General features: G+C 43.9%; 1 protein-coding gene across 5 annotated transcripts in view; it reads right to left on the bottom strand.

The window, feature by feature from the left end:
• Positions 1-24,066, bottom strand: part of LOC116429692 (protein expanded) — a 120,445-nt gene that overhangs the window by 39,760 nt on the left and 56,619 nt on the right. For all 5 annotated transcript variants that reach the window (XM_076371449.1, XM_076371452.1, XM_076371451.1 and 2 more), the window contains 2 exons: positions 11,782-11,937; positions 449-548 (listed from right to left, as the gene is read on the bottom strand). In XM_076371449.1, coding sequence (XP_076227564.1) covers positions 449-548; positions 11,782-11,895 — 214 coding nt within the window. In that variant the 5' untranslated portion in view covers positions 11,896-11,937. The remainder of the gene's footprint in view (positions 1-448; positions 549-11,781; positions 11,938-24,066) is intronic.

A 24,066-nucleotide genomic window follows, 5' to 3' on the forward strand; every position in this document is an offset into this window, starting at 1 on the left:
ATGCAAATTGAAGTGTTTAAGGACATAATTAGAAACATAAACTTGCAATGGAAAGTAGCTTTTTCTTAGTGCTGTAAAAAGCACTGCACTTTGGATATTTTATGTATTTTTTCCGTGTCACGCGATCTGCAATATTGCAGTCTCGAGGTTCTCAAAAAATGCGTGTAAGTTTGTAGTCCGATAATATGTGAGATGATTGACGTCGAATAAATATGTTTGATATTGTAAGTGATTAGATAATAGCGTAGTATAAGGACCATGATACCAAATAATTAGTAATTGTTTCTGCTTATTCTTGCCACGAAGAAACGATTGCCTAAATAGAACCCTCAACATTCTCGCAGCAATCAACGTGTTAACGCGTTCGGTTTAAATTGCGAAAGGATCAATCACGGTCAAGGTCTAATTAATTTAACAGAAATTCCAAATCGGAAGGGGATTCACTCACCGGAAAGTATTGCCAGGCCGAAGAGTTCGCAGTCTCGCATGCCCTGCTGGCCGAGAAGCATGCATGTCTGCGCGTAGACTTCCTTTACTCTCGACTTCGCCTAAAAAAAAAGAAAAACGAAAAAAAAAACCTACACAAATTGGAATTGATTGAATGTAACACGATTCGGGTATCGGGAACCGGGAAACACTGGAATCTTCGACAAAAAACAGCGGAACAACTTCGAAGTGTCCTAGGAGTCGATTAAAAAAGAAAGTTAATCTTCGTTATCCCCGAAAATCTCGCGAACACAGAAAACTCGCACTGGTCATGTCGCGTTGGTTGCAGAAAGCGGCAAACGTGGAATAACATTTTTTCCTTCCTAGCTCCGTTTTCACAATTGGATCTCAAGTTTTCAAATCGAATCTTTTCGAAGCAATCGCGATACTATAAATCAAAAAATTTTATTCCACCTTTTCGCATGATTTTTTCGCCTGGAACAGTCTCCTGCTAATGAAATTTATCTGTGAACGATCAATCTGGATTCTCTCGAAGAGAATTCGAATTGACAACCATTTTATTCGATGCTTTTCAAAAAACCACTTTTTCTGTGCATCTCTCTCTCTCTCTCTCTTTCTTTCTCTGTTTACGCGTGGCATCGGTTAGGAGAGACTTTGTATACCGGCGGACGAATTTCGATGAAGTGTTATAGTCGAGGTTACGGCGTGTGGTAACACGCTGGAATTCTGCAACGTGCACGCATGTAATAACAATGCGTGGATGGATGAATATTGCAAACGGTGAAAGCGTACCGCATACCATGCTCGTTACGACCGTAGTAGCTCGCGAACTTACTAACGCTGGGTGTCATACGTCGATCAAAGAATCTTTCGCGGAATATATCTCCCTGGTCGTAAAACGTTTTCACTTATTCCTGACATGTACGAGGATTTAACGCGTTCACACCGGCGTGCACTATCGGTGGTACATCGATCGTTCACAAGAATAAAATGAGTTAACACAGATAATTATCTGATTTATCAAATTATTTGAACATACTGAACTGAACATGTAAGAAAAGAATATTCTTGTCATTACAATGTCGCCTTGATATTGTTACGATGCACGATCAAACGTATAAAAACATGCCGCGACGTGAACGTATTAATTATTCATTGAAACTTTTGGAATGCCTTGATAAACGAGATTGCTCATCTGGAATTCCAACATCGATGTTTCACCTTCGAGTCGTTTCTGTTTTAACGCTAACACTCGTGAAGCAAAAAATGCTAATGTCCACCCTCGAACCTGTGTTCAAGCTGAAGACTAAGTACCGACACCAAAGTGTGTTCCGTTCGATTTAAAGAGCAGAAGAAAAGAATAGGAATCACATACATTAAAACTGATCGGTGTCTATTATTAAAGCGGAAAACGACGATGAGAAAAGAAAACGATTATTTCACGAAGGCGGGGCGCGACAGGTGAAAAATCGCTTGCGCAAAATTTACGCACAAACTATCACGCCGTGACGCAAAAAGGAATGTGTCGAAGATAATGTGCCGTTTCGAATTGAATCGCAGCAACCGGACAGCGTCAATTTATATTCCGCTGTTTCTCAATCATCGTCCATATCTCATTCCAAGCTAAACAGCCGCCGATACAAATAGCTCTCCGCGAATTGCTCCGATTTTTCTCGTCCGAGAAAAACGCACGTCCGCTTCGATATCGACAATTATCCGGCTGGATGAGCAGCGTGTCTCGAGGAGCGGCAGCATCTGAAACGACCCGTGAGCTGAAGCCACTCGCGATATTTTGCAAGAACGTGAATTCTTCTCGATTGTGATACACGCGCGTACACCCAATTAAACCACTCGTTGGCCAAATCGATTAATCCCAAAACAAACGATATAAAAAAGTGAAACAATGGTATTATCTTACTTCGTTACAGCACAAGTTTAATTCAATGCATACATGAAATGCGTAAAGCTGTATATTCTTGAAGCAATTTTCATTATGATTAATATTTTCGCGTAGCTAAGAGAATGGTAATCGAAACCGATAGCAAGGAAACTTATTTTAAATATAGGCAGTTAACCCAATCGATCGTTTCGACGATCAAATTTAAAACAATTCGAAAAGTGCAGTTAACCGATTTCGCCAATGAACTGCACAATTGAATCTCTCTTTCCTTTGTTCTCTCTCGTTTCTTCCTTTTCCTTTTCTTCTTTCCGTCCGTCGAGTGAAGTCTTTATATTGTCGATACGTAGGTGAATAAATGCATGCGACACGCTGATCGGTTAATTGCCGATCTCGCAAGGTGATCCTTTTTTCCGATCGTATTTCTTGTCCGACTGTATAGTACTCCCATTATCCTTGTCCGAGGAATGTTCCGAGTTTCCCATTATACACTTGACGCATCGGCGAACGGAGGCTTATTATACAATGTGTAACAAACGTAAAGGACACCAGGCTCGCGGACTAATGGAGCATGAAATTCTGATCGACGGAGAACGAGTTTCGATAAATTTCTGCCGCGGGACGCTCTTCCATCGTCGTTGCACCGCGGATATTCGACGCGTTCACGCGCGATTCGATCGGACACGATGAAATTTCTGCTACAATCGAGTTTCTTGCTATATTTTTCAGTCGTTCGGAAGCATCGAAGCTCGATATATGCTTCGAAATTACCTCTTCGCGAAGCATTTCCTCACATTTTTTCGAGGAAATCAAGAAACGTGTTATTATATTATATTCAATGAAACTCTAGTACGCGTTGTTCGTAATACCCGCCTATTTTCTGTCATGTCTTTCATTGGATTTCGTTTTATTAAGACGCTCGTTATTTTATCAGAAAGCAAAGAGTACAATCGGGAAAGAAATTTCTATGTAGAGGATTTCAAGAGAACCTGCAATTTTGGATGTCTGGAGGAAATAGATGGTATTAAGATCTTTGTCATCTACGTGTCTTGTAAGCTAACATTTTTATGAAGAAAATTATGTTCGCGTATTTGTTTGCTATCTGAGATTACAAGTTCAATTTAACGAGTGATGCCTTCGCCGATTCGGAACGAAGTTTCAACACGCGTTGCTCGCGGCGACGTTCCGCCGGCCAACATTGTTGGCTGTTGTTATCTGTCTATGTCACTCATATCGCCAGAAATTTTGCCATCGAACGCGGCGAAACTGCTTCTACCGGTTCTACACGCGCGCCAGGTGTAGCGATACGCGTTTAATCCGGTTGTAGTCGCCGAGTTTTTAAATTCACGTGACGCGATCCATCGTGTAAGCCATTTCTGTCATCGCGCAGAACGCCGTACGGCTGAAACGAATTTGTTAATGAACCGAAAGGTTTCCTCGACTTCTTAACATTAGCAAGGACTGTGGAACACTCGAATCGATTGTCTTGTGATTTCTTCTATAAATTAGAAGAGTGAGTTTAATTAGGTTTAAATTCAATTATATTTTTATTCGCGTATTATTACATCAATTCATTTAATAACTTCTCTTTCGAGAAGATAATGAAGATCGTATAACAGTCGGATGAATTGCTTGGAAACATTTCCAACGTTTATGGTTTCCTGAAGAAAATAAGAAAAAACAATGGAAATATGCGTCGCCCATCGGAAGCTTTAGGCCATTGATAAAATAGGAAACGGAAAACAAAGTAAAAAATACAGTAGTATGTTATTTCCTGTGTTCAACGGATTTTCTTTGTCGTATCTAAACTGTCTTACGATTCAGCAAGCGGTAATAGCTATTTGGTTTTCCTCCTCAATTTATATACCTCGAACGGTTTTACGGATTATAGGATTATCCTATTTAATATTATTTTATTGCAGCTCGAGGGCCGTAATACTTCATCTTCCCATTAGCTAATTAACTTCCCGTGTTGAAGTTCTCATTAAGAAGAAGGGGGTAATTCCGACCGGAGGGACATAAAATAATCTAAAGCGGTAATTAGCAATAAATATGGATTATTAATTGTAATCTTGTCATTTTTCCACTGCTACGCGTGCATGTGCGTCGAGTCGTGACGTACAAAAGTTCATCAAACGTCATTTTAACAAGGAACAAAAAAGGAAAATTGAATAACAGTAACTAAACATCGAAACCATCGAGACACAAGAAAAAAAGAGGAAAGTCAATGAGAATGAAAAAGAAAAGGTAAGGAAGGGAAAGAATCGTTTCACGAGTGTTTCGACAACTTTATCACGTGTCGTCGAATGGGCACATGGGCGAGGGGGTGGGAGACGCATCGTAACGCGGAGACCGCAGTGATAAATGCCGCGAACGTAACGCAGCGGGCCCAGAGAGTGAACGTCTCCCTCGGGCCCGAACGTTCTCCATCTCTCTCTCTCTCTCTCTCTTTGTCCTCTCTTTTGCCTATTAACGAGCGAGCGAAAGAGTTCACCCGACGCGACGCGACCGATAAAAGGCCATATTATTTTCCACGATTAGAAAGTTGCCTGATGTAACGCGAGCTATCCCGGTCCACGGGAACCGGTTGAAGTTCCGCTACGCTGGAGCATCCAGGGATACGACGACGCACGTTCACCCGGAGCGATAAAACACGCGGGGCGCCCGGTTGAGAGCCACTGGCCGCGGACACGGTCTTCGATCGAAAACAGTAAACCACTGATTATTGGGAGCTTCGGAATTTATTGTTTAGCGGTTGTCACATTGGATGTTCATCGAATTGTTTCGTGCTAATGCTGAATGTAATTCGATAAGAAGCTTGAAATGATCCATCGCGAAGATTGCGGAACCGTGGCCAAAGGGAAACTGTTTCGCCTTGGGAAGCTAGTAATGGTTAAAAAAGGAAATTACTGAATATGATGAAAGTTATTCGCAACCTAAGAATATGGATCAATGTTGCCAAACTGAAAATTGACTTGATCCAAATCGAAAATCGACTATCCATCTTCGATTGACACATCGCAGACCTCGACAAAACGAATTTTAGCGACAGTAAGCAAGTCAAACGAGAAAATTGAAAACTATTCGATGTGCAAGTGATCGCGAGTGGTGTAATTACTGCTGCAGCTTTCGGAACAGTGGTAAATTTAACAATCGCTGCGATGAAATGAGAAGAGCAGTGAAGCCGAACTGATTCAAGGACGATAAACAACGACTAAATGAAATACAGTATCTCGATGGCAGTATTCCGACTATTTCCTGCAACTGAGCGACGACAATGCTTAAAAGCAATGATCTCTCTTTTCTATCACCTAGGATCACAGAATCGTATTTCCTCTGAGAAGCGACAGGGGTCGGAAATGACGTACCACCAGCAATTTGCAGAGTATGCCTCCCTCGCTAGTAGTCGCTGCGGGATCTCGACGCGCGTCTATTATCGAGGCACTACTGTGATCGAGATACCGTAGACGGAAACGCTCCTCGGTACAATTGCGGCCATTTTAAGCGTTGCCTCGGAGGGAAAGGGCCCCTCATAAATGCTCACGGTGGAATGCGCACGCCGAGGTAGCGGAACAATTTATCGCCCCGTATCGAATATTTCGAGTCGCTCGCCGCATTCCGGCGCCGATCTTGTCCGCACCAAATCTCTACGGGCCACCATAAAATATCCGCTGGAACAGCCTGTCCGCTCAGATTTACGGTCGATCCTATCGGGCCCGCGTTTCACGATTCCGGGCCCGGCGACCGGGCCGCGGGATAGATACTAGCAAGGATCGACGAAAATATCCGTTCCCGGATGGATCCTTTTTTTCGTGGCACCCCGGAGATTTCTCGTCCGACCCGAACGTCGATGGACCACCAGAAACACCGGAAATATAGTTTGGACGATATTGGGGAGTATCGTTTTATTGATGTGGATGTGTATTGATCTATGAGTTATACGTGAATTTATTATAAGTGTATTATGTATATACGCTGTCTATATAGTTATATAGCTGTATATTTATATTTTTATAGATTTTCCATTTTCCATGAAAAATCTCCAAATATGAGGAGATAGAAACATTCAGACATTTCAGCTACGAAGCCGAACACGTGAATCGGAGTTGGCAAGATAAAAATGAAGACGCAGATGTTTAATGTAATATATTCAATTCTCCGAGCGTTTTTCTCGGAATGCTTCCGACTTAACGACAATAAATACGGAGCGCGCGTGTTTTTACACGTCAGTAGAACAAATTATCGTTTAATAAGGCAGAGCAATAAGAAGTTTAATAATGCCCGAGGAAGTTTTTGCTTCGCTCGTATCGCGATAGAAATGTTAATAAAATAAAGACGTTATTCCGTTCGATGCCGATTCCTGGGAATCGATCCGAGAAACCTTGATTTGCATAGATGTCTGTGGAATGATGCATCGGGCAGCAATTATTCTCGTCGATACAGTATAACGTATAAACCCGTGAAACTGCATAAATATCGTCGTCACGATTAAACTGTCCGCTCCGCGTGTTTGCGGCAGGCACGGTTCAAATGAAGGGAAACAAGGAGAGGAAAGGAGGCAACGAAGAAAAAAGAGAACAATGAAAGACAGAAACGGTGATAAAGGTTTCAATTAAACTTAACGGAAACCTAATTGTCCGGCAGACCCGGCGGAGTTGCTCATCGAGATAATAAGTAGACTGTGGATTTAACGTGTTTATAATGCCCCCGATTGTGGAAAATATAATTAAAGAGAAACCCCGATCGAAAACTTCGTACGGCCCGATCTTATTTCTAGTCTAATAAGTCCCGTAATGAGGAAAGTAAAATTCAATTTGATTTCTGCGTTCGCAAATCATTCCGCGGAGGAGCGCCGGCGCGTTTGCATAAGCATTCGCGGTCCGGCAACAAGTTTCTATTGAATTCCAGCTCTCTGAAATCAGTCCATGAAAAATGCGGATTCGCATTAACACTCGCAGTCCAAGGATAATTAATCACGGACGAGATCCCGTGGGAAATTTATGCGTGCCGGCGAGTTGATATACCGACCGATCGTTGTATGCAAATTTGCAAATCCCGGTATCCTGTTCGGATACCAAGATGTAATTGTTCCAAATTAAACGATACTCGTCTGTGGATTCTTTTACCCGTGTCAGTGTACTTTATCGCGGTGTATCTGTACCTTTGTTCTATGGGTATATCTTTCTATCTTCAATTTTCCGCGTTACTGTTGTCTCATGAAATTCCAGATGAGAAACAACAATAGACACGAGGATCTTTCGTCGAACGGGAAAACGGAGAGCCCGCCGAACCGTCCTTCCGATCGGTGATTCGATTATCGCGTAATTATCATTCTACCGGCGCGGAGCAATGAATTATCAACGAACCGGTCGACGAGAAAGTAACAAATAAAGTTAACGCGTTAATGACCGGGGTCGTCCTGACGCTTCGGTCGTGTCGCGCTATTCAAATTCGGCCGACACGACTTCTCGCGCGGCCTTCGAAAGTAATTTTCTCGGTGACGCGCCACGTTTTACTAGCACAGTGGCCGCCGATGATCGGAGCTTCTGAATTGCTTAAAAGGAATTACAATAAAAGCAAAGTGATGTAGAATGAAAACATTCAGCGATGTAAATAAACTAGATACTAGCGTAACTTAAAGACTGCAATTCCAAGTAATTACCAACTATTTTTAACGCCATTTGTCCTCGTTATGAAACAATAAGCGATATTACACAAAACGCTAAGAATTCTTGTGGCAGACAATCTCCTCACACATTGGAGGTCACCGGTGATACCCAATCAAATCAAATTACTATAATTCACTCGATTAAACAATGGTTATTTGAAAACTTGTCTATATTCAATGAACCCCTATGATTTCTTTCACAACTGCGCTCGACATAGATACTTTATCGCTAATGATTTCATAGAAAAACACAAAAATTCGAAGGTTATTCCGTGTCTACGTTGATTTTAGAGCTCCAAGATTGATAATGGACAAGCAATATTTCTTTCATATAAAAAATAAAGAAGTAACATTTAGATTTGTCGAATTCATTCGATGATATTCATCGCGAGTCTAACACGATGTTATAAGACAAATGGTTAAATAAGTGAATATTATATCTTTTCATGTTGTATATGAGTCGGTCAGAAGCCAATGCGGTTAAGTCCATTTTCTAACATTTTCTGTGTTTTGTCAATTTTAATGAAATAATATCCTTTTTAGTTATTAAAGAATTTACTCGTTTCTTCGTTCCTTCTAAATCAGAAAGCCCTTCTTTTTACAGCTACTGAATATGTTACATAATCACTTCAGAAGCGAAAAATTATACAAATCTCTTAATTATGCAAAAACTTTGTATAATGCATCATTATGTGGAATCTGATAGAAAAATACTTTTGTCCCTTGGTTTCTCGATTAGATTAGTTACATTAGTCGCAACAAACATCATCCATATTTTATCAAAGAGTGTCGAATGTCTCCAGCAAGAAACTTTCGAGTGCAAAGGATTAATTTTCTCAATTTCTCTGTTCTGCACTTAACCGCAGTTTTCTCGGCGACTCATTCTATGCGTGAATATTCTCGCTGCTCGTCGATGATATCGATTCAGAATCCTCCGATTCCGTTCGTTCGCCTCGCTTCGACAACCACCGGAGCCCAAGCTGCAGTCCGTTCGCCGCGGGTCACCCGTTATATAAGGCAACGCTTCCAGCCGATCGGCATAACGAGGCTAGGCTCTTCGGACGGCCGTGATTTCATAGCAGGGCAACGCATGCGGGACCACGCAGGCAGAACGAGGAATTTCCTTGGCAACCGGGAATTCAGTTTCGCGGTTACAAATGAGCCCGGCTATAATTAGGGAGATGGTATCGTGTGAGAATGGTGCGGCGCGCCACGCCGCTGCGCCTTGCGTTCGGGCCGCGCGAGAGGATGGTCTGTCTAACGACGCGAGGAGGCAATAGCCTCGAACCGAGCGAAATCGACGTCGCGTTGCGGGAACCTTGACATTGAAACTGTAAACCGCGTCCGAGAGAATCCTGGACTTATCGCTGAACCACGGTGCCGTATCGTAAACCATCGCACTAGAACTACCGAGCAGTTAAATCGACCTTCGTTCGTTTCTACGAACCATACAAGTGCATTCGTTAAGATATCGATCAACGTACATTTTAATTCGCCTAATCAGCTGTTTTAATCGTCTCTTAAAAAACTATTTGTCTCCTCAATAACTATAGAAGAAGAATCTAGGAATCAGTCACTTAGACTTATTCAGTTCTAGCGTTAAACGACGTTTACACGTGACCAGCGATTTCCTTGAGCACCGATCTAGTAATTTAACAATCCCGCTTGAAACTAGCTCGATAAATCACAAAATTACCAAATCGTTAGATACGTTTGAACCTTAAACCGGCCTCGATCAATAACACACCGCTGCAAACCGAAGATACATTACAGCGATTGCTACCTTAGCTCTCTGCTACCGCGTAAATCCATCAGCTGTCTCCGGCACGTCAGCTACGAAATTCGTTTCTAAATCTACACAGGAAGCTGCGTCAAATCGATGCAATCATCGACGAATGTTCTTAGCACCGCGGCGAAAAACCGAGAATTCTTCGGATCGCAGGGGGCTAAGCGTTTTCCCACTTTTCCCTGGTGAGAAACGGCGTATCAGCGTTCCCGGTCGTATTCGGTTTCCGCGAGAATCCGCGAGGCTCCGCAGGAATTCCAGCGCGCGAGGAAGAAACGCACACTCGCTCGCTCGCTCGCTCGCTCGCTACAATGTACCCCGTGCACACATGCATTGGCGGGGGAGGGACGGAGCGAGGGGCGCGGAATTTTTTCCTTTTCAATTAACCATTCTAGTACCCGGCGGTTCGTGCACGCTCGCAGGTTGTAAATGACCGTTGCCGCGGACAAGGCAGGTGCATGTACCTTCGCACGCCTTAATATATCGACTGGTATATACCATATACGCGGAGAGTTTCTCCCCGCATCGGTTATTCCGTTCTCGCACGCCCACGCCGAGGATGTAACTAATCGCATTCCACGATTAGAAAATCCGGGCGTGCCTAACCCTCCCTTCTTTCTCTCTGCCTCTCTTTCTTCCACACGTCGCAGCGCGATGCACACGTACCGATAAAACCCTTGGCATTTCGCGAGCATGCACATACACAGTGAAACGCGCGCGCGCGCGTGGGTTCCTGCGCTCATCCCTCGAGATTCGCGACACGCCGAAACATTTTTTCGAAGCTTTCGAGACGTGGTTTGATTTCCTTCCTACGTTTTCAGCGATTTTCCTTGGAATTGTCTGTGATATAACGACATTGCTGAGAAGTCATTTTAATTTTATGCTTGTGGGAATTTCCAGTTTTCCTGTGTGCGTGTAGGAAACGTTTCAGATGCACGTCAGACTCAATATACGATTCCGAGAGGTCACAATGTTCGTTCTAAACGATCTGGAATCGAAGCTTTGACCCATCTGGGAATTCTACTGTTAAACGTACGACCGACAAAATGTTAAAAACCGGGTCGTCGTTTTCTTTTCATGCCCGGTAGTCACGGAGGCGGTCTATCGGAGGAAGCGCGTGGCCACGATCCATGGAACGATTTTCTTTTCTTTTATTCTATCGTTAATCCTCGTGTCCCGTTCGTTTTTATAATCGTGCTCGTGCTCTCGGAACCGGTGGGCTTAGATGCCCAAGCCTAAATAATCTCGACGAGGCGCCGCGGTGCAATGTTCTTTCCTTTTTCTCCCGTGGCTTGCTTTCGATTCCCGAAAAATCGGAGGAAACAACGCGGCGGAATTTAGACAAAAACGAAGAAACTCGCGCGAAAAACATATGTCGTTCCTGGTTTTTGAGTTCGTCGAATGTACACGTTCCCCGAAACACAACGCGAAACTCGGAATAATTGTTACAAATAATCCTTCACAGCGTTTGATCCTTTGAGGTTCGAATTATGTTACACGAATCTCTAACCGGACATCAATCTATTCAACCGTGAATGTAACAACCAGTAATCTGATGTATTAGCACATTTGTCCGTTGATTCATTTAGGGAGCACGAGTATATACGGTTTTGCGTCGATTCGATCAAAGTAGCGTTGACACGGGATAAACTAAATCATACGCGACATTGAAACAACCGTGTGTACACGAACAGTGTCTTCAAGCATCTGAAACGCGCGATGCTCGTCGATTTCTCGTGCGAACGGGGAAAAAATCAGCGTTGGTTCGCGAATTTCCATAAGCCTCCGCCGACGGTAACGTTACGTATCTCATTAAAGGATAATACCGAACCCCATGGAAAATACATGACTCGGGATTACCATGTATAACGGAACGATACCGTGGACTGTTATGTGTAATGCGTATCGTGAATATGCATTGTCGTCATGAATTATTCGCCCGCCATTAAAAAAGTTAATAATGTGACCGGCGACGGTGCTCACCTCGACGACGAAGTAAAGAGGATCACCGGGAAGGGCTTGAACGGCGAGGTAGCGGCTGGCGGACACCAGGGGTTGAAGGCAGGACCGCGCAGCCGTGACACCGCTACCACGCATGCTGCATGCTTCATTTCGTCGCCGCTACGCACAGCGTCCTCACTGCAATCAAACGGAAAAAAGAAAACGACTTATCTTAATACTGTTTCCACGTACTGCGCAGCTCTCCTTCCTCTTCTCTTTATCATAGTCGAATCTCGGCAAATCGAATCGCGGGGGAGGCAAAAGATCTTTGGGCAGTACGGATTTCATGCGATCGAGTCTTGTAGTAAAAGAAGTTTCACTCGAAGCAGAACTTGGGAGACCGCCGCACAAATCTGTTAAAACGACGGTGACAGAACTTTGAGATATAGGTAACAATTATAAATATACAATGATAGAATGATTTTAAACGCGCAGCAAGTAGCTGTAGAGTTCCGAGTTATCGAGGTTCGACTGTATTGTTGTTTCTTGTTCGTGCCTTGTTGCACAAGCATTTTTACATAATAGTACTTATTCAATAAATAAATAAAACGGAAATAATTAGTGGTAGATCGGAGACTTGTTTAATCAATTAAGTGCGTTTGATGAGTATAACGTCACCTGAAAGCTTGAAATGATACTATTTCTGTCAACGATGAATTCTTTATTTTCTCAGATAAACATGTAACTCTTCTTTGTTTCGCTTTCACTTCTCATTGAAGTATTCCCTAGATGCAATCGACGTTTGACGAGTGCAGGCTTCACTTTTTGATTTTATCGCGTGCGAAATGAGAGATTTTTGAAACAAAATTCCACAGTTACATACCATGTCAGTCATCGATGACCGACGCTTTTGAATTGCGTGAAAACAATCGTAACATGCAAGATAATCGATGTAGAATCAAAATGTTTAATAACGGAACCAAGTTGATAATAGTGTAATGCGAAGATTGTAACGCCAAATAGTGAACAATTGTTGCCACTTTTATTTGCTAAAAAGGATAACTGTACAGAAAGATGGTCAAGATTTTCGCGACACTTAACGTGCTGAGAAGTTAAAGAAGAAAGTCGCCTCTAATTTCAGAGGGAGAACGATGGAAGACGATAAAACTTTTGAAAACAACAAAATATTCGTTATCGTACCGGAAACAATGAACGGTCGAAAGAGGGCAAGGGTGAATGAACGAGGAACAAATCTCGCGCGGAATAATCGGCGCCGATAACCGAATATCGGTACCCGGTAATCGAATCGGCGAACGGAGGAACGGACTACCGGATTTTCGGTTCAACGTTACCATGGGAAGACGCGGCGGGGCGAAGGAGTGACGAAGATAACAATGTACGAAAGAGCCGATAGGAAGTATGCTAATGGAAACGGTAACCGGTCGCACAAATCACAGTGGCGTTTCCAGAGAATCCAGCCGCGAGGAATGGCCTGGCCTGGGTCGGCTGCGTCACGGTTCACGATATACGTGTGCTGAATCCCCTCGCGACGCTCGGTTCACGGTAAATCACAGAATCGCTCCCGGCGTTACTCCATTTTCATCTCCGCGGAACAAGAAGCGGTCGCGTGGATGGAGGAACGGACGGACCGGCCAGCCGCTCATAAATCCACCGGGCAATAAGTCCTCCAAAAAATCGGACGCCGGCCGGTATCGGGACAGCGCATCTCTGATGGGACTTTCAGCGCTGACCGATAGAACCACCAAGAAGCTAAATTCACTGGTTCGAATCTTCCGCGTTTGATAAGGTTTCGGTGAACTTATACTTCATAACGCGCGTTCGGAAATTAATTTAGTTAATGGCTCGCTAGAGAAGCACCTGTTCTTCGAACGTGGAGACTTGGGATCACTTCGATCGATTCGGTAGTTCCAATGTTAAACTCTATTGGACTGATGCGTCCGATTCTTGACGGAGTATACTTATTTATTCACAAACGGAGAATCGGTTTCGAGTTCCCCCGTATCGCTCTGAAACTGAATCTTCGGCAGCCGCGAAGCAGTCGAACAATTCCCGCGCGAGGAACGGTACATCTTATTAAGCCGCGCTCAAGATTTACACGATTCAGTTCCCAGGAAAGTTCGAACGGTATTAGATCTCGATGGTAATTCCACGTGGCAGTAATAAATTTCTGAAGTACACCTGACATTTCCATTGTGTATCCCCCCGTGCATCATCGATTATCATACATCCCAAACTATTTCCGACATCGCCCACCGTTTCGTGCAGCCACGATCGACAAAGCCAACCAACCGATCCTAGCCTTATACAAAACTCCCGACGAAAACTGAATTTTCGCGTAACACGCCCATTTTGGAAATCCGTTTTCACGGATTCGGCCGTAGTCCACTCGAGCAGCCGTCGTTATCCGTGTTCTCAATGCCGACAGATAAGCTATTTTTGGGGCCGTACGGTGATTCGACGAAGTCGCCGTTGGTAATCGACGAAATTGACTAATGGACGATCCACGAGGAGGGCGGAAACGAGGAGAAACCATCTCTCCGGCCGCGGAGGGATGATCGATGGGATCCATTACCGAGAGACGCGTGCAATCCGCCCACACCCCGAGGAGCCTCGCTCCTGTCCCTTTTTCTCGGTCCTGCCTGTCCACCCCCGTTCCCCCCGCTCGTCCAACGCGACCAACCTCCCATTTAGCCCGTTCTTTTCCACGTGCATACACCTAACTCTCGTAGCCGCGGTTGTCTATTTCTCTTTCTTGGCCGGCTCTCTTCGGCCTCGCAGAAAGCCACGCTTGATGCATTTACTCGCTTACCGGTATAACTGCCGCGCCATTATAAGAGCCGGTCTCCCTTCCCGACGTCCCTGCCCCTCGTGCAACCACCTCCTCCCTCGCCCTCTGTTCGCTCTCACTCTCCTTTTTTCCCTATCACCGGCTGCTCCTTCCCTCTTCCTCTGCCCGCTGCGTTCGAGATCTTTCTCTATTCGTCCCTCTCGGAACTCGATGGACGATGATCGCGAACGTTCAAAATGCATCCCCTTCGCCATTCATTTTGGGAAGATCCCCGTGACGAGCAGGATTTCCGAGGAATTTATGGGATTTACGGAAACGAGAGGCAAATTGGTAAATTGATATTGAGAATCGTGGACGAGACAAGTCACTGGTTAAGACTGAACATTACTTGTTCCGTTATCAGTTACGGTTCGAAGCGAATGTGGTTACAGGTGAGCACGGAATTCTTCCTCCTCTATTTTGGAATTCAAAATTTACTTAAATTTTTTGATTATTTCATATTGCATTTCCAAAGTTTTCTTGGGCTTTCAAACTTTAAACCCTATAAACAAAAACAATAACATTTTAATCATTCCTTTTATTCTCATAAGTGACTGAGAGTTACATTGTCGTATGATTCGCTATAAAAACACGTGGTACGATTAGGGTTAAAGAGTCTTCGTCCGCAAAGGGTTAACACGTTGACTGCCACGAGAATTTCGAGTGTATCATTATAGCAAGATTTATTCCTTTATAATCCAGGAAAATAGTACTAGAAATAATTATTAACACTAGAACTACCGAGCACTGAAATTGACTTTTCGAAACTTCTCTGTACAAACTTCAAGAGTGCATCTATTGAGACTTTAATTGACTCATGATTCAATTTGCATATTGCCAAATCAATTTCTTTAATAACTCCCAGAGAGGCATCTGCTACTTTTTAATAATCGCGAAAAGAAGAAACCTGGGATGAGTCATTTCGAACCGTTCGGTAGTTCTAGTTTTAACGTTTTGGTATTACAGCGCCCATATTACACTATTATCTAGCTTCTTATGTTTCTGAATATTTTTATTCAATGGCAATTTCCTTATTATAATTGTTTTCAAGCAATTTGGAAGCTCCGGTCACCAGTGACCACCGTGGCAGTGAACGTGTTAAAGAAGAAGAAAATTCTCCGATTTTCGGTCGCCTGAATATAACTGAATAACGTATTCGCAGCTTTCCATCGCAGCTACGACAGTTTCATGCAATACGATGGTACTCGTCGTGAAATGTTAAAGGTATATACTAGCTCCGCCCGAAAGATGGGGGCCAGGGTCTTCGGGAGAGGACGATCGGCAGGGATGAAAGGACCGGACGCCGCGACGGGAGCGCCGGCGACTGGTTTTATCGTTCGGCGAAGTGCGACGCGCATGCTGCACGTAGGCGGCGGTATATAAACAATGTGAACTACATTCCAGCGGCATGAGTAACCAGTGTGTCTTGCGCACTCTCTCGCCACCTCTTCTCCCTCGTCCTTTTCTCGGCGACGATCCGGCCGGCCGGCTCGGCCCGCGCGTACAAATCTAATTACCCAGCAACCTACCGACGGGGGACACACACGGACGGAGAACCGCGAGCCGGCCGAGGAAGGACGACGAACGGAACGGAACGGAACGGAACGGAACGGATCGGATCGGATCGGACGAGCGCCTCTCACCTATGTACGACCATGTCCACGTTTGTCGCCGGCTTTAACTCTACTTACGCGGCCCCTTCGGTTCAACTGTGCACATTTATGGTCTTTCGGTCTACGATGACTCGATTATGCGACACGCCATCTCTCGCCAATGCCAATTCGCGATGCCGTTGTTGGTTATGTATTGTTGTAGGCGATACTGCTATTATCGTTGTTGTTGTTGTTACTATAATACTATTGTAGAGTATGCGAGAGATTAAGGTGTGAATGAAGAATGTTTATAACCAAGCAATAGGAGTGTATGCGAGAGATTAGGGTGCAAATGAAAAGTGTTTATGACCGAGCGATAGGGATCGAGTGACTGGGAAGAATGTTTAGGACCGGGTGACAGCTTGAAAGATCGAGGTACGAATGAAGAGTGTTTTAGGGATCGAATGTTAAAGACTGTGTGAGCGAGAGGGTGAATGCAAGAGGAAGATAGAGTAATTGGGAATAAAATAAGATGCGCCAAGGCAGCGAAAAAGGGGTGATCTGAGACAAGCGTGGGAAGAGTCAAGAAGTATTAAAAGTGTATTAAAACCCAGATAGTATTGCTTATTACACCTCTCTTACACAGTACGCACATTGAAAATCCTACAATATTACGAGAAGTGTTCGAAGTTTCCGGGTGTAAGCCGCGTTCATTGGAAATTCATTCCCGACGTCTTACTAGCGTTGCATAGTTAAGAAGTTCGAGGTCTCCTGATTACCCAGAATTAGTGCTTCCTATTTAAGATGATTCCTATCGGTGATCAATCCGTAACTCTGGACAAGGTATGCTTAAGTAGGAAGCACCGATTCTTAACCAATATCAGTGAGTCCACAAATCTCATGATACAATACTAGCGAAACGTCAAAACAATTCCTAATGGACACTGCTTACACTTGGGTACTTTGAACATCTCATAGTATCCCTAGCCGTGTAAGCCTCGAATAAAACATTATTGTCACTGCTATTATCAATTTCTCACCAACACTTTCGTTAATATTACTACTCTATCTAATCATCACGTTTGTCTTAGGGGACTACTGTGTTCTTAGAAGAATTGCAGATTACAAAACATAATATTATTGCCACTGCTATTATCAATTTGTCACTGACACTTTCGTTAATATTACTACTCTATCTAATCATCATGTTTGTCTTGGGAGACTACTGTGTTCTTAGAAGAACTTTAGATTACAAATTGACGATTTTCGGGTCTATGATTCCTTTTTGCTTCCAATCATGCTCGCGGCGTATGCGCGTATCCTAACACAGATCTCAGCCGTTCGCGATTGAAAACGTAACACCGTAAGGGCCGATCGCTCGTTGTGTCCGTGCGCGGAACAAGCGTTGGATATCGCGGTTAGCGTTCTAGGGAACGAGAGAATCGGTACGTCTCGCCCGGTGTCGTCCGAGAACAGCGGACACCGCAGAAGCCGGCGTAATTAGACCTACGCGAGGAATGCGGTTTTCCCGCCTCGGCCTCTTCCTGTCCGCTCTCGTTCATCTTCCGCCGGCTTGCGCCTGCCTGGGCCTGCCCGACCGCCTAGCCTGTCGGGGACCAGAGAAATCCAGAAAGGGGAGGAGACGGAGAAAGCACGAGCGAAACACGCGCTTCGTCGAACGGACTTTGCGGGGGAACCTCGACGATTGCTCTGCTTTTCGGAGTTTTCTCGAGGTTCTCTGGCGTGGTTGAAGTCATTCGTGGACACCTAACGCGTCGAATGCCGCACGATTTTAATACATTGCGTACCGGCTAATTTTCAGAAAATTGAATTGTACGGATGGCAATTTTCACTGAGGTCAACTTATGTCACTTATACATAGAAACACTCAGATATCATATTGTTATGTAATATATTTTAAATAGATAATCAATTCGAATCAAATTTTATATTTTTTTCAATACTGTGGTAATTAACGAAGTTGCATAGCTTAATGTCTTTATATATAAACGAGATTTCTCGTTACCAGTACGCAATGTGTTAAGGTGCAGAATAAACGAAATGAAGAAAGTGCAATATTAACCCTAATCGTACCACGTGTTTTTATAACGAATCATACCACGATGTGACTCTCAGTCACTTATGAGAATGAAAGTAATGATTATTCCTTAAAATATTATATAAATATTATTGTTTTTGTTTATAAGGCCCAAATTTTAAAAGACCAAGAAAACTTTTGGAAATGTAATATGAAATAATCGAAGAATTTAAGTAAAATGTTCAAGTGTGAGTCCAAGTCACATCGTGGTCCGATTACGGTTAAATCAATATTATGTTTTGTATAGTAAGATATAATCTTTCATAACGAAGGCAAACAGTATTAGAAATAATTATTAACGATTTTGTATCATAGTACGTGTTACACTATTATCTAGATGTTTGTGTTACTAACTGTATTTAAGCTATTTGGAAGCTCACCGGTGAGCATGATGGCAGTCAACGTGTTAATAGAAAGCTGAGAACTGCCTATGCTTCGTGATTTTGATAAATAACAGAAAATATGAATACACTAAGAAATCGCTTAATACAAATTAATGAAATATTACCCACAATACTATATCAGACTCGCGAGGAGAACTTCAAATGGAAGTTAACAAAGATAAAGACCACTCGATTCTTATAAATGTAATGTACGTTAGATTTCAATGAAGAACATGGAATTCTGCTTTGTTTCTAATAAATGATTGACGAAGTAACCCTAACGAGTGCAGCAGTGAAAGAAGTCATACAGCAAAGGGCTAACCATCACACAAGCCACAGTTCTAATTTCTTCTTTCACGGTTGTTGAAAAGATGAACGCTCCGTTGAATTACTAAATCGAATTATAATTGAATCTCAACAGATTTTAAACGTAAAGTAAGTTAGATTTCAATTAAGAACATGGAATTTCGTTTTGTTTCCAATAAATGACTGACGAAGTAACCTTAACGAGTGCAGCTGTGAAAGAAGTCATACAGCAAAGGGCTAACCGTCAGACAAGCCACAGTTCTAATTTCTTCTTTCACGGTTGGTTGAAAGGATGAACGCTCCGTTAAATTACTAAATCGAATTATAATTGAATCTCAAGAGACTTTTGCACGAGTTTCTACAAAGAAATTCGAACAATCGATTCAACTACACAGCAGCCCTAGCGTTAATGCCATCCGTTTCCTTCAGTCCTTCAAGGTTGCACCGCCCGTGAGTGGAAGAGAGCGCAGTGGAAAGGGTACGAGGGTTCTGATATCCATCCGGGACGGGTGTATTCATTAAAATGGCACCGCGAGTGAACCGTATTCGACCCACGCGTCCCGCCACCTACCCGCGCCGCGCCTCGCCACGGCGAATGCATCACGCGTGTGCACGCGGCGCATTCCAGTAAAGTCCCTGATCTCCTGCCCTTGCGGTTTAGCATTCTCGTTAAAGCCACGGCTGGAATGTCCCACGTTGCGCCGCCGCGTACACGTATTCTGCGGCCGCGTACACGCACACGCGTGCACGGATTTATGAATAATCCGCCGGCAAATTACAGGAGTGGATGATTAGGTCGTAATCGATTCGATCCGCGGAATAACCTGTTCTTAATTGCAGAATGATTTCCAGTTAACGACGCGCCGATACGGAAAATTTATTATCGCCGCGGCGCGGCGCGGCGCGGCGATGCTCACGTTCCTGGGAAATCCGCGACGCGTACTGGATTCCGTCGATGCACGCGCGTATTCCCGCGACAAATCGTACTGAGTCATCCCACCATTTTGTTCCACATTATCGTTTGATCGCCGAGCGCATCCGTCGAACGGTGCGCGTCAGGAACTATCTTCGATCGAATGTACTGGCCTGTGTTTTACCTTTCTAGGATTAGACAGGTCAGCGCGATACACTTAGCGCAACGAGGAACAAAGATCTATCGCATCTTTCGTCTCGAATGTGAGTCGTGCGAGGTTCAAAGCCGCTAACTCCACTTTTCGATTCTTTTCGAATTTCAATGGTGAAATATAGAATTGATACTTCAAGTAAAGTCGAGAGATTGCTTGATGGCGATCAGTCTGTTCTCATTCCACTTTCGATGCTCACTTGCTGCTCGTCGATACGGTTGCGCGTAATCGATGAGAAATATAATCAAATAATGATATAAACAAATCGATGTTTCGATAGACGTCAAGTCAGCTCCAACGAGTACACAACTTCATCAAATGTTTCTGTCCCTCCTTTTGCGGAGTTCATGACTTTAGCAAGTGAATGACTCGTATCATGGACAACTCAGCATAGAAGCGAACGTTTCCAGCTTCCAGTCATCGTCCACACAAAGTTCCTCCGCGATGCAACACTGTGTCGATAATCGAGCGATTCCTCGAACGACGATCGCGTCTCCGATTCCAGAAGCAATTCGCAGGTTGCCGCGTCGATAAATCGGAAGGTGTTCGTATCGCGAAAGTAAAACACAGGGACCGCTTAACGCGCTCTCTCGCCCCGCGTCTCGCAACTGATATTTTCCGCGGAGCAGTCGAGCGAGCGGGCTGAAATGATTTATGAGGATGAGGTATATTCCCGTCGCGTACGCGTAAACGATTCGCTAAGGAGATAACATTTATTGCTCGGAAGTGATCGGCGCGTACGCGTTGACCGGGAGCACCGCGTTCCTATCTCTGTTTGTGGATTCGCGGGCTGGCGCGCGCGCGTTTTCGAGAATGCAGAACGCGTCGGGCCGCCTCCAGCATTCTATTCTAATGCGCCCTGGAAAAGGGGAAAAAACGCGTGGACATGGAAGAAGAAGACCACGACGAGGAAGAAGGATAAGGAGATGGTGCAGCAGAAGAGGAACAAAAAGATGAGATAGGTGCAAAAGAATAAAAAAAAAGGCGAAGAGGAAGAAACGGAAAATAAAGATGATGTGACGATGTCTTTCCTATTCTGCCAATAAAAGGCTACCGACATCTAGGATCTCGCTTCCACTCAATCCTTTTCCTACTCGTACGTTGCGTCCTTAAACCTATACTCATCTCCGCGTCTCAGACATGCTCTCCGAAAATTTCTTTATGGATGGTGTGTCAATCTAACCTATTCTTCCCAGTTACCTAATATCTCTTATATCCTGTTTCAGAATTTTAAAGAAACATACCTGAGGTAATTCGCCGTTCAGGTAACCACCAATCAGGCACTGGTTTAAAGAACATCCTATACTCCTAAATCCTCTCGTTCACCCTCTATCGCCTAATCTTACCGAATTCATTCCTCTTTCAATGCTATCGCAGGCCGCTTTGAAGAAAAGAGAAGAAGGCGAAGAAGCCGAAGACGAAAACGAAGAAGAGAGAAAAGGAGAAACTGAAGACGAGGATGAAGAGAGAGGAAAGAAGAAGCTGAGGATGAAGTAGGAAAAGAAGGGGAAAAGATCCATAGGTTGCCGTGGAATTTATTTCGTCGATAATCGCGACAGACACCCGCGCTCTCGGCTAAAGGATACGGGAACGCGGAAGTGCGTGCGCGGCACGTTCACCGCGTAGGTTTGTATAGCCGAGCGAGCGCGAGGGCTCCATAAGAAGCCATTGTCGTGCAAACAACGCATTACACGATACCACGCGGAAAATGGTTGTCGCCGGTACCGTAAAGACCGCCGGGACCTACGAGAGATCCGATATCTACGGTCTTTGACTTAATATTTGCGGTACACTTTATAACTGTAATCCACGCGGGCCCCGCCGCTCGTCGCGGAGCCGGATAACGCGATAACCGAGAACCTCAAGGGGATACCGACTTTTCTAAACTCATTCGTGAATAAGTCACATTCAAATCGAACGATCACGCGCCGCTTTCGCGCGGATTTACGTTCCTGTCGGGTTGCACACGATGGAACGACGGAGACAATTCCTTCTCGGTGGAAATGCCTTGGTATTGAGAACGAAATGGCAGTATTATTGGAAAATTTTCGATCGTGATTCTACTTCTCTAATTGCATCGTCAAGAATTAGCCCTTCCGAAAGGACTCGACATCTATTTATTATCTTCATTCAGAAATCTCGTTGAACTCGATGCGCCGCGGATTTTCATGTAAATTTCCGAATGAACTAGCACATTCAGGTAAACGTTATTTCTATAAATCTTGGATTTCAGTGAATTACACTCGCAATCGGTGAATCGATTCCCGCGTCGCTTGCATCGTCTTGCATCAAGACTTGATAATACGAATTCTCGAAACCTTTGTAGCGGCACCTTTCTTACTCGTTATATTATCTGCATATACATGTATCATCATATATAGCATCTGCAAACCTCGTACACTCGTCCCTGCATCTCTGGCATGCAGGATTCTCGAAAACTTCCTTGCTACTTCTTACTTCATGCATGTCAACCTATCCTCTCCCTCGCAATTACCTGCTATCTCTTACATTCTGTTTCAGAATTTTACAGGAGCATATCCGACGCAATTCTTCTTCTCTTTTAGGTAACCACCAATCAGACACCGATTTAACCTCTTGCTCGGGAAATTAATTGAGATATCTGGCAATGTCTTGCGCGAAGAATTTTGTTTCTACCTATTTCACGCAGATATGTACACTAATCTTGTTTATTCATAATTTCGTATCGGGTGATGCATTCGAAAACAATCTAGTATGTGTAATGCAACAAGACTATCGATGAATATAAGACATCATTGACAACTTTGAAACAAAAATGTCTCAACGTGCGAGCACGTCTTTCCAGCGCAAGAGGTTAACACGTTGCCACGAAAACCTTAAGAATTTTATCCATCACTTATTCTTTGGTAGCAAACATAAAGAAGAACAGTTACTTATTATTTGGCATCGCAATGCTTGAGTCACACTGTTGTCTAGTAATTTACGCTATGAAATATTTTCGTTCGACATTAGTTATCCGACAAATTATAATTACTATCAAGTAATTTGAAAGCTCCGGCCATCGGTGATCAACGTGGCAGTCAACGTGTTAAGAACAAAAAAACCTACAGTCCTCCCGTAAGGCAAAAAGCATTATTGATGAGTCCACTAGGTAGATCACGGACGAAATACTCTCCCTCTCTTCTAATCTTTCCGAAGTCCTTCCACCTTCTATAACATTGCAGCTCGCTTCACCTTCCTTCGTTTCCCCGACGAATATTTCGAGTTTCGTAACGCGTGTCGAAATTACCGTCATTCCGCGGATACGTCTTCTCCCGTTTGACGAGACGCATTATCTGGCGGCAAGTGTCTTTCGCGTAACGCTTCCGGCATCGCGTGTAACTGTAATTTTAAGACCTTGCCTGCATGGCGCCGCGCCGCGTGTCGCTCGTTCCGAGCCCCGATTCCGATAACAAAGTTTACGACGAAAATCTCTACGTTGTTCGTAATTCGTGACATTGTTGCGGGCCTCGAGAAGGTCGCTGGCACGGGATGAGGAAGCCTTGCGATCTTTCTTGAGACACGACGTTTACCGGCGCGATTAGACGGCCAGGAATTCCCGAAGGTGTTCTCGAAATACAATAATTTCATAAATAACACGCGGACTCTGCTATTAGAACAGACGAAGCACGCGACAACTAGTACTTCCGGTACACCGCGTAACTGTAATCTTAACAACCGACATTTATCCGCTGCTCGCCACGAATCTGATAATAATAGCGTTGGAAAATCGACGTAATAGTAAATTCATTCGACCCATTCGATTGAATGGCCGACACTACTCCCATAAGTTTGCTTTCATCGAAATTGATTCCAGTTTTATTTACGTAGATGTTCTCGTTGATGTTGCAAACGCTTTTTGTTAAATTATAGATTCAATGGGACGGTAAAGTGTTGTTTTATGTAAGCTTCTCGATTTATCGTTGACTGTAGTGGTAATTTAGTGTTAAGGAAAGGA

Source organism: Nomia melanderi, chromosome 10, assembly GCF_051020985.1.
Source record: "Nomia melanderi isolate GNS246 chromosome 10, iyNomMela1, whole genome shotgun sequence".
NCBI classification, from domain to species: domain Eukaryota; kingdom Metazoa; phylum Arthropoda; class Insecta; order Hymenoptera; family Halictidae; genus Nomia; species Nomia melanderi.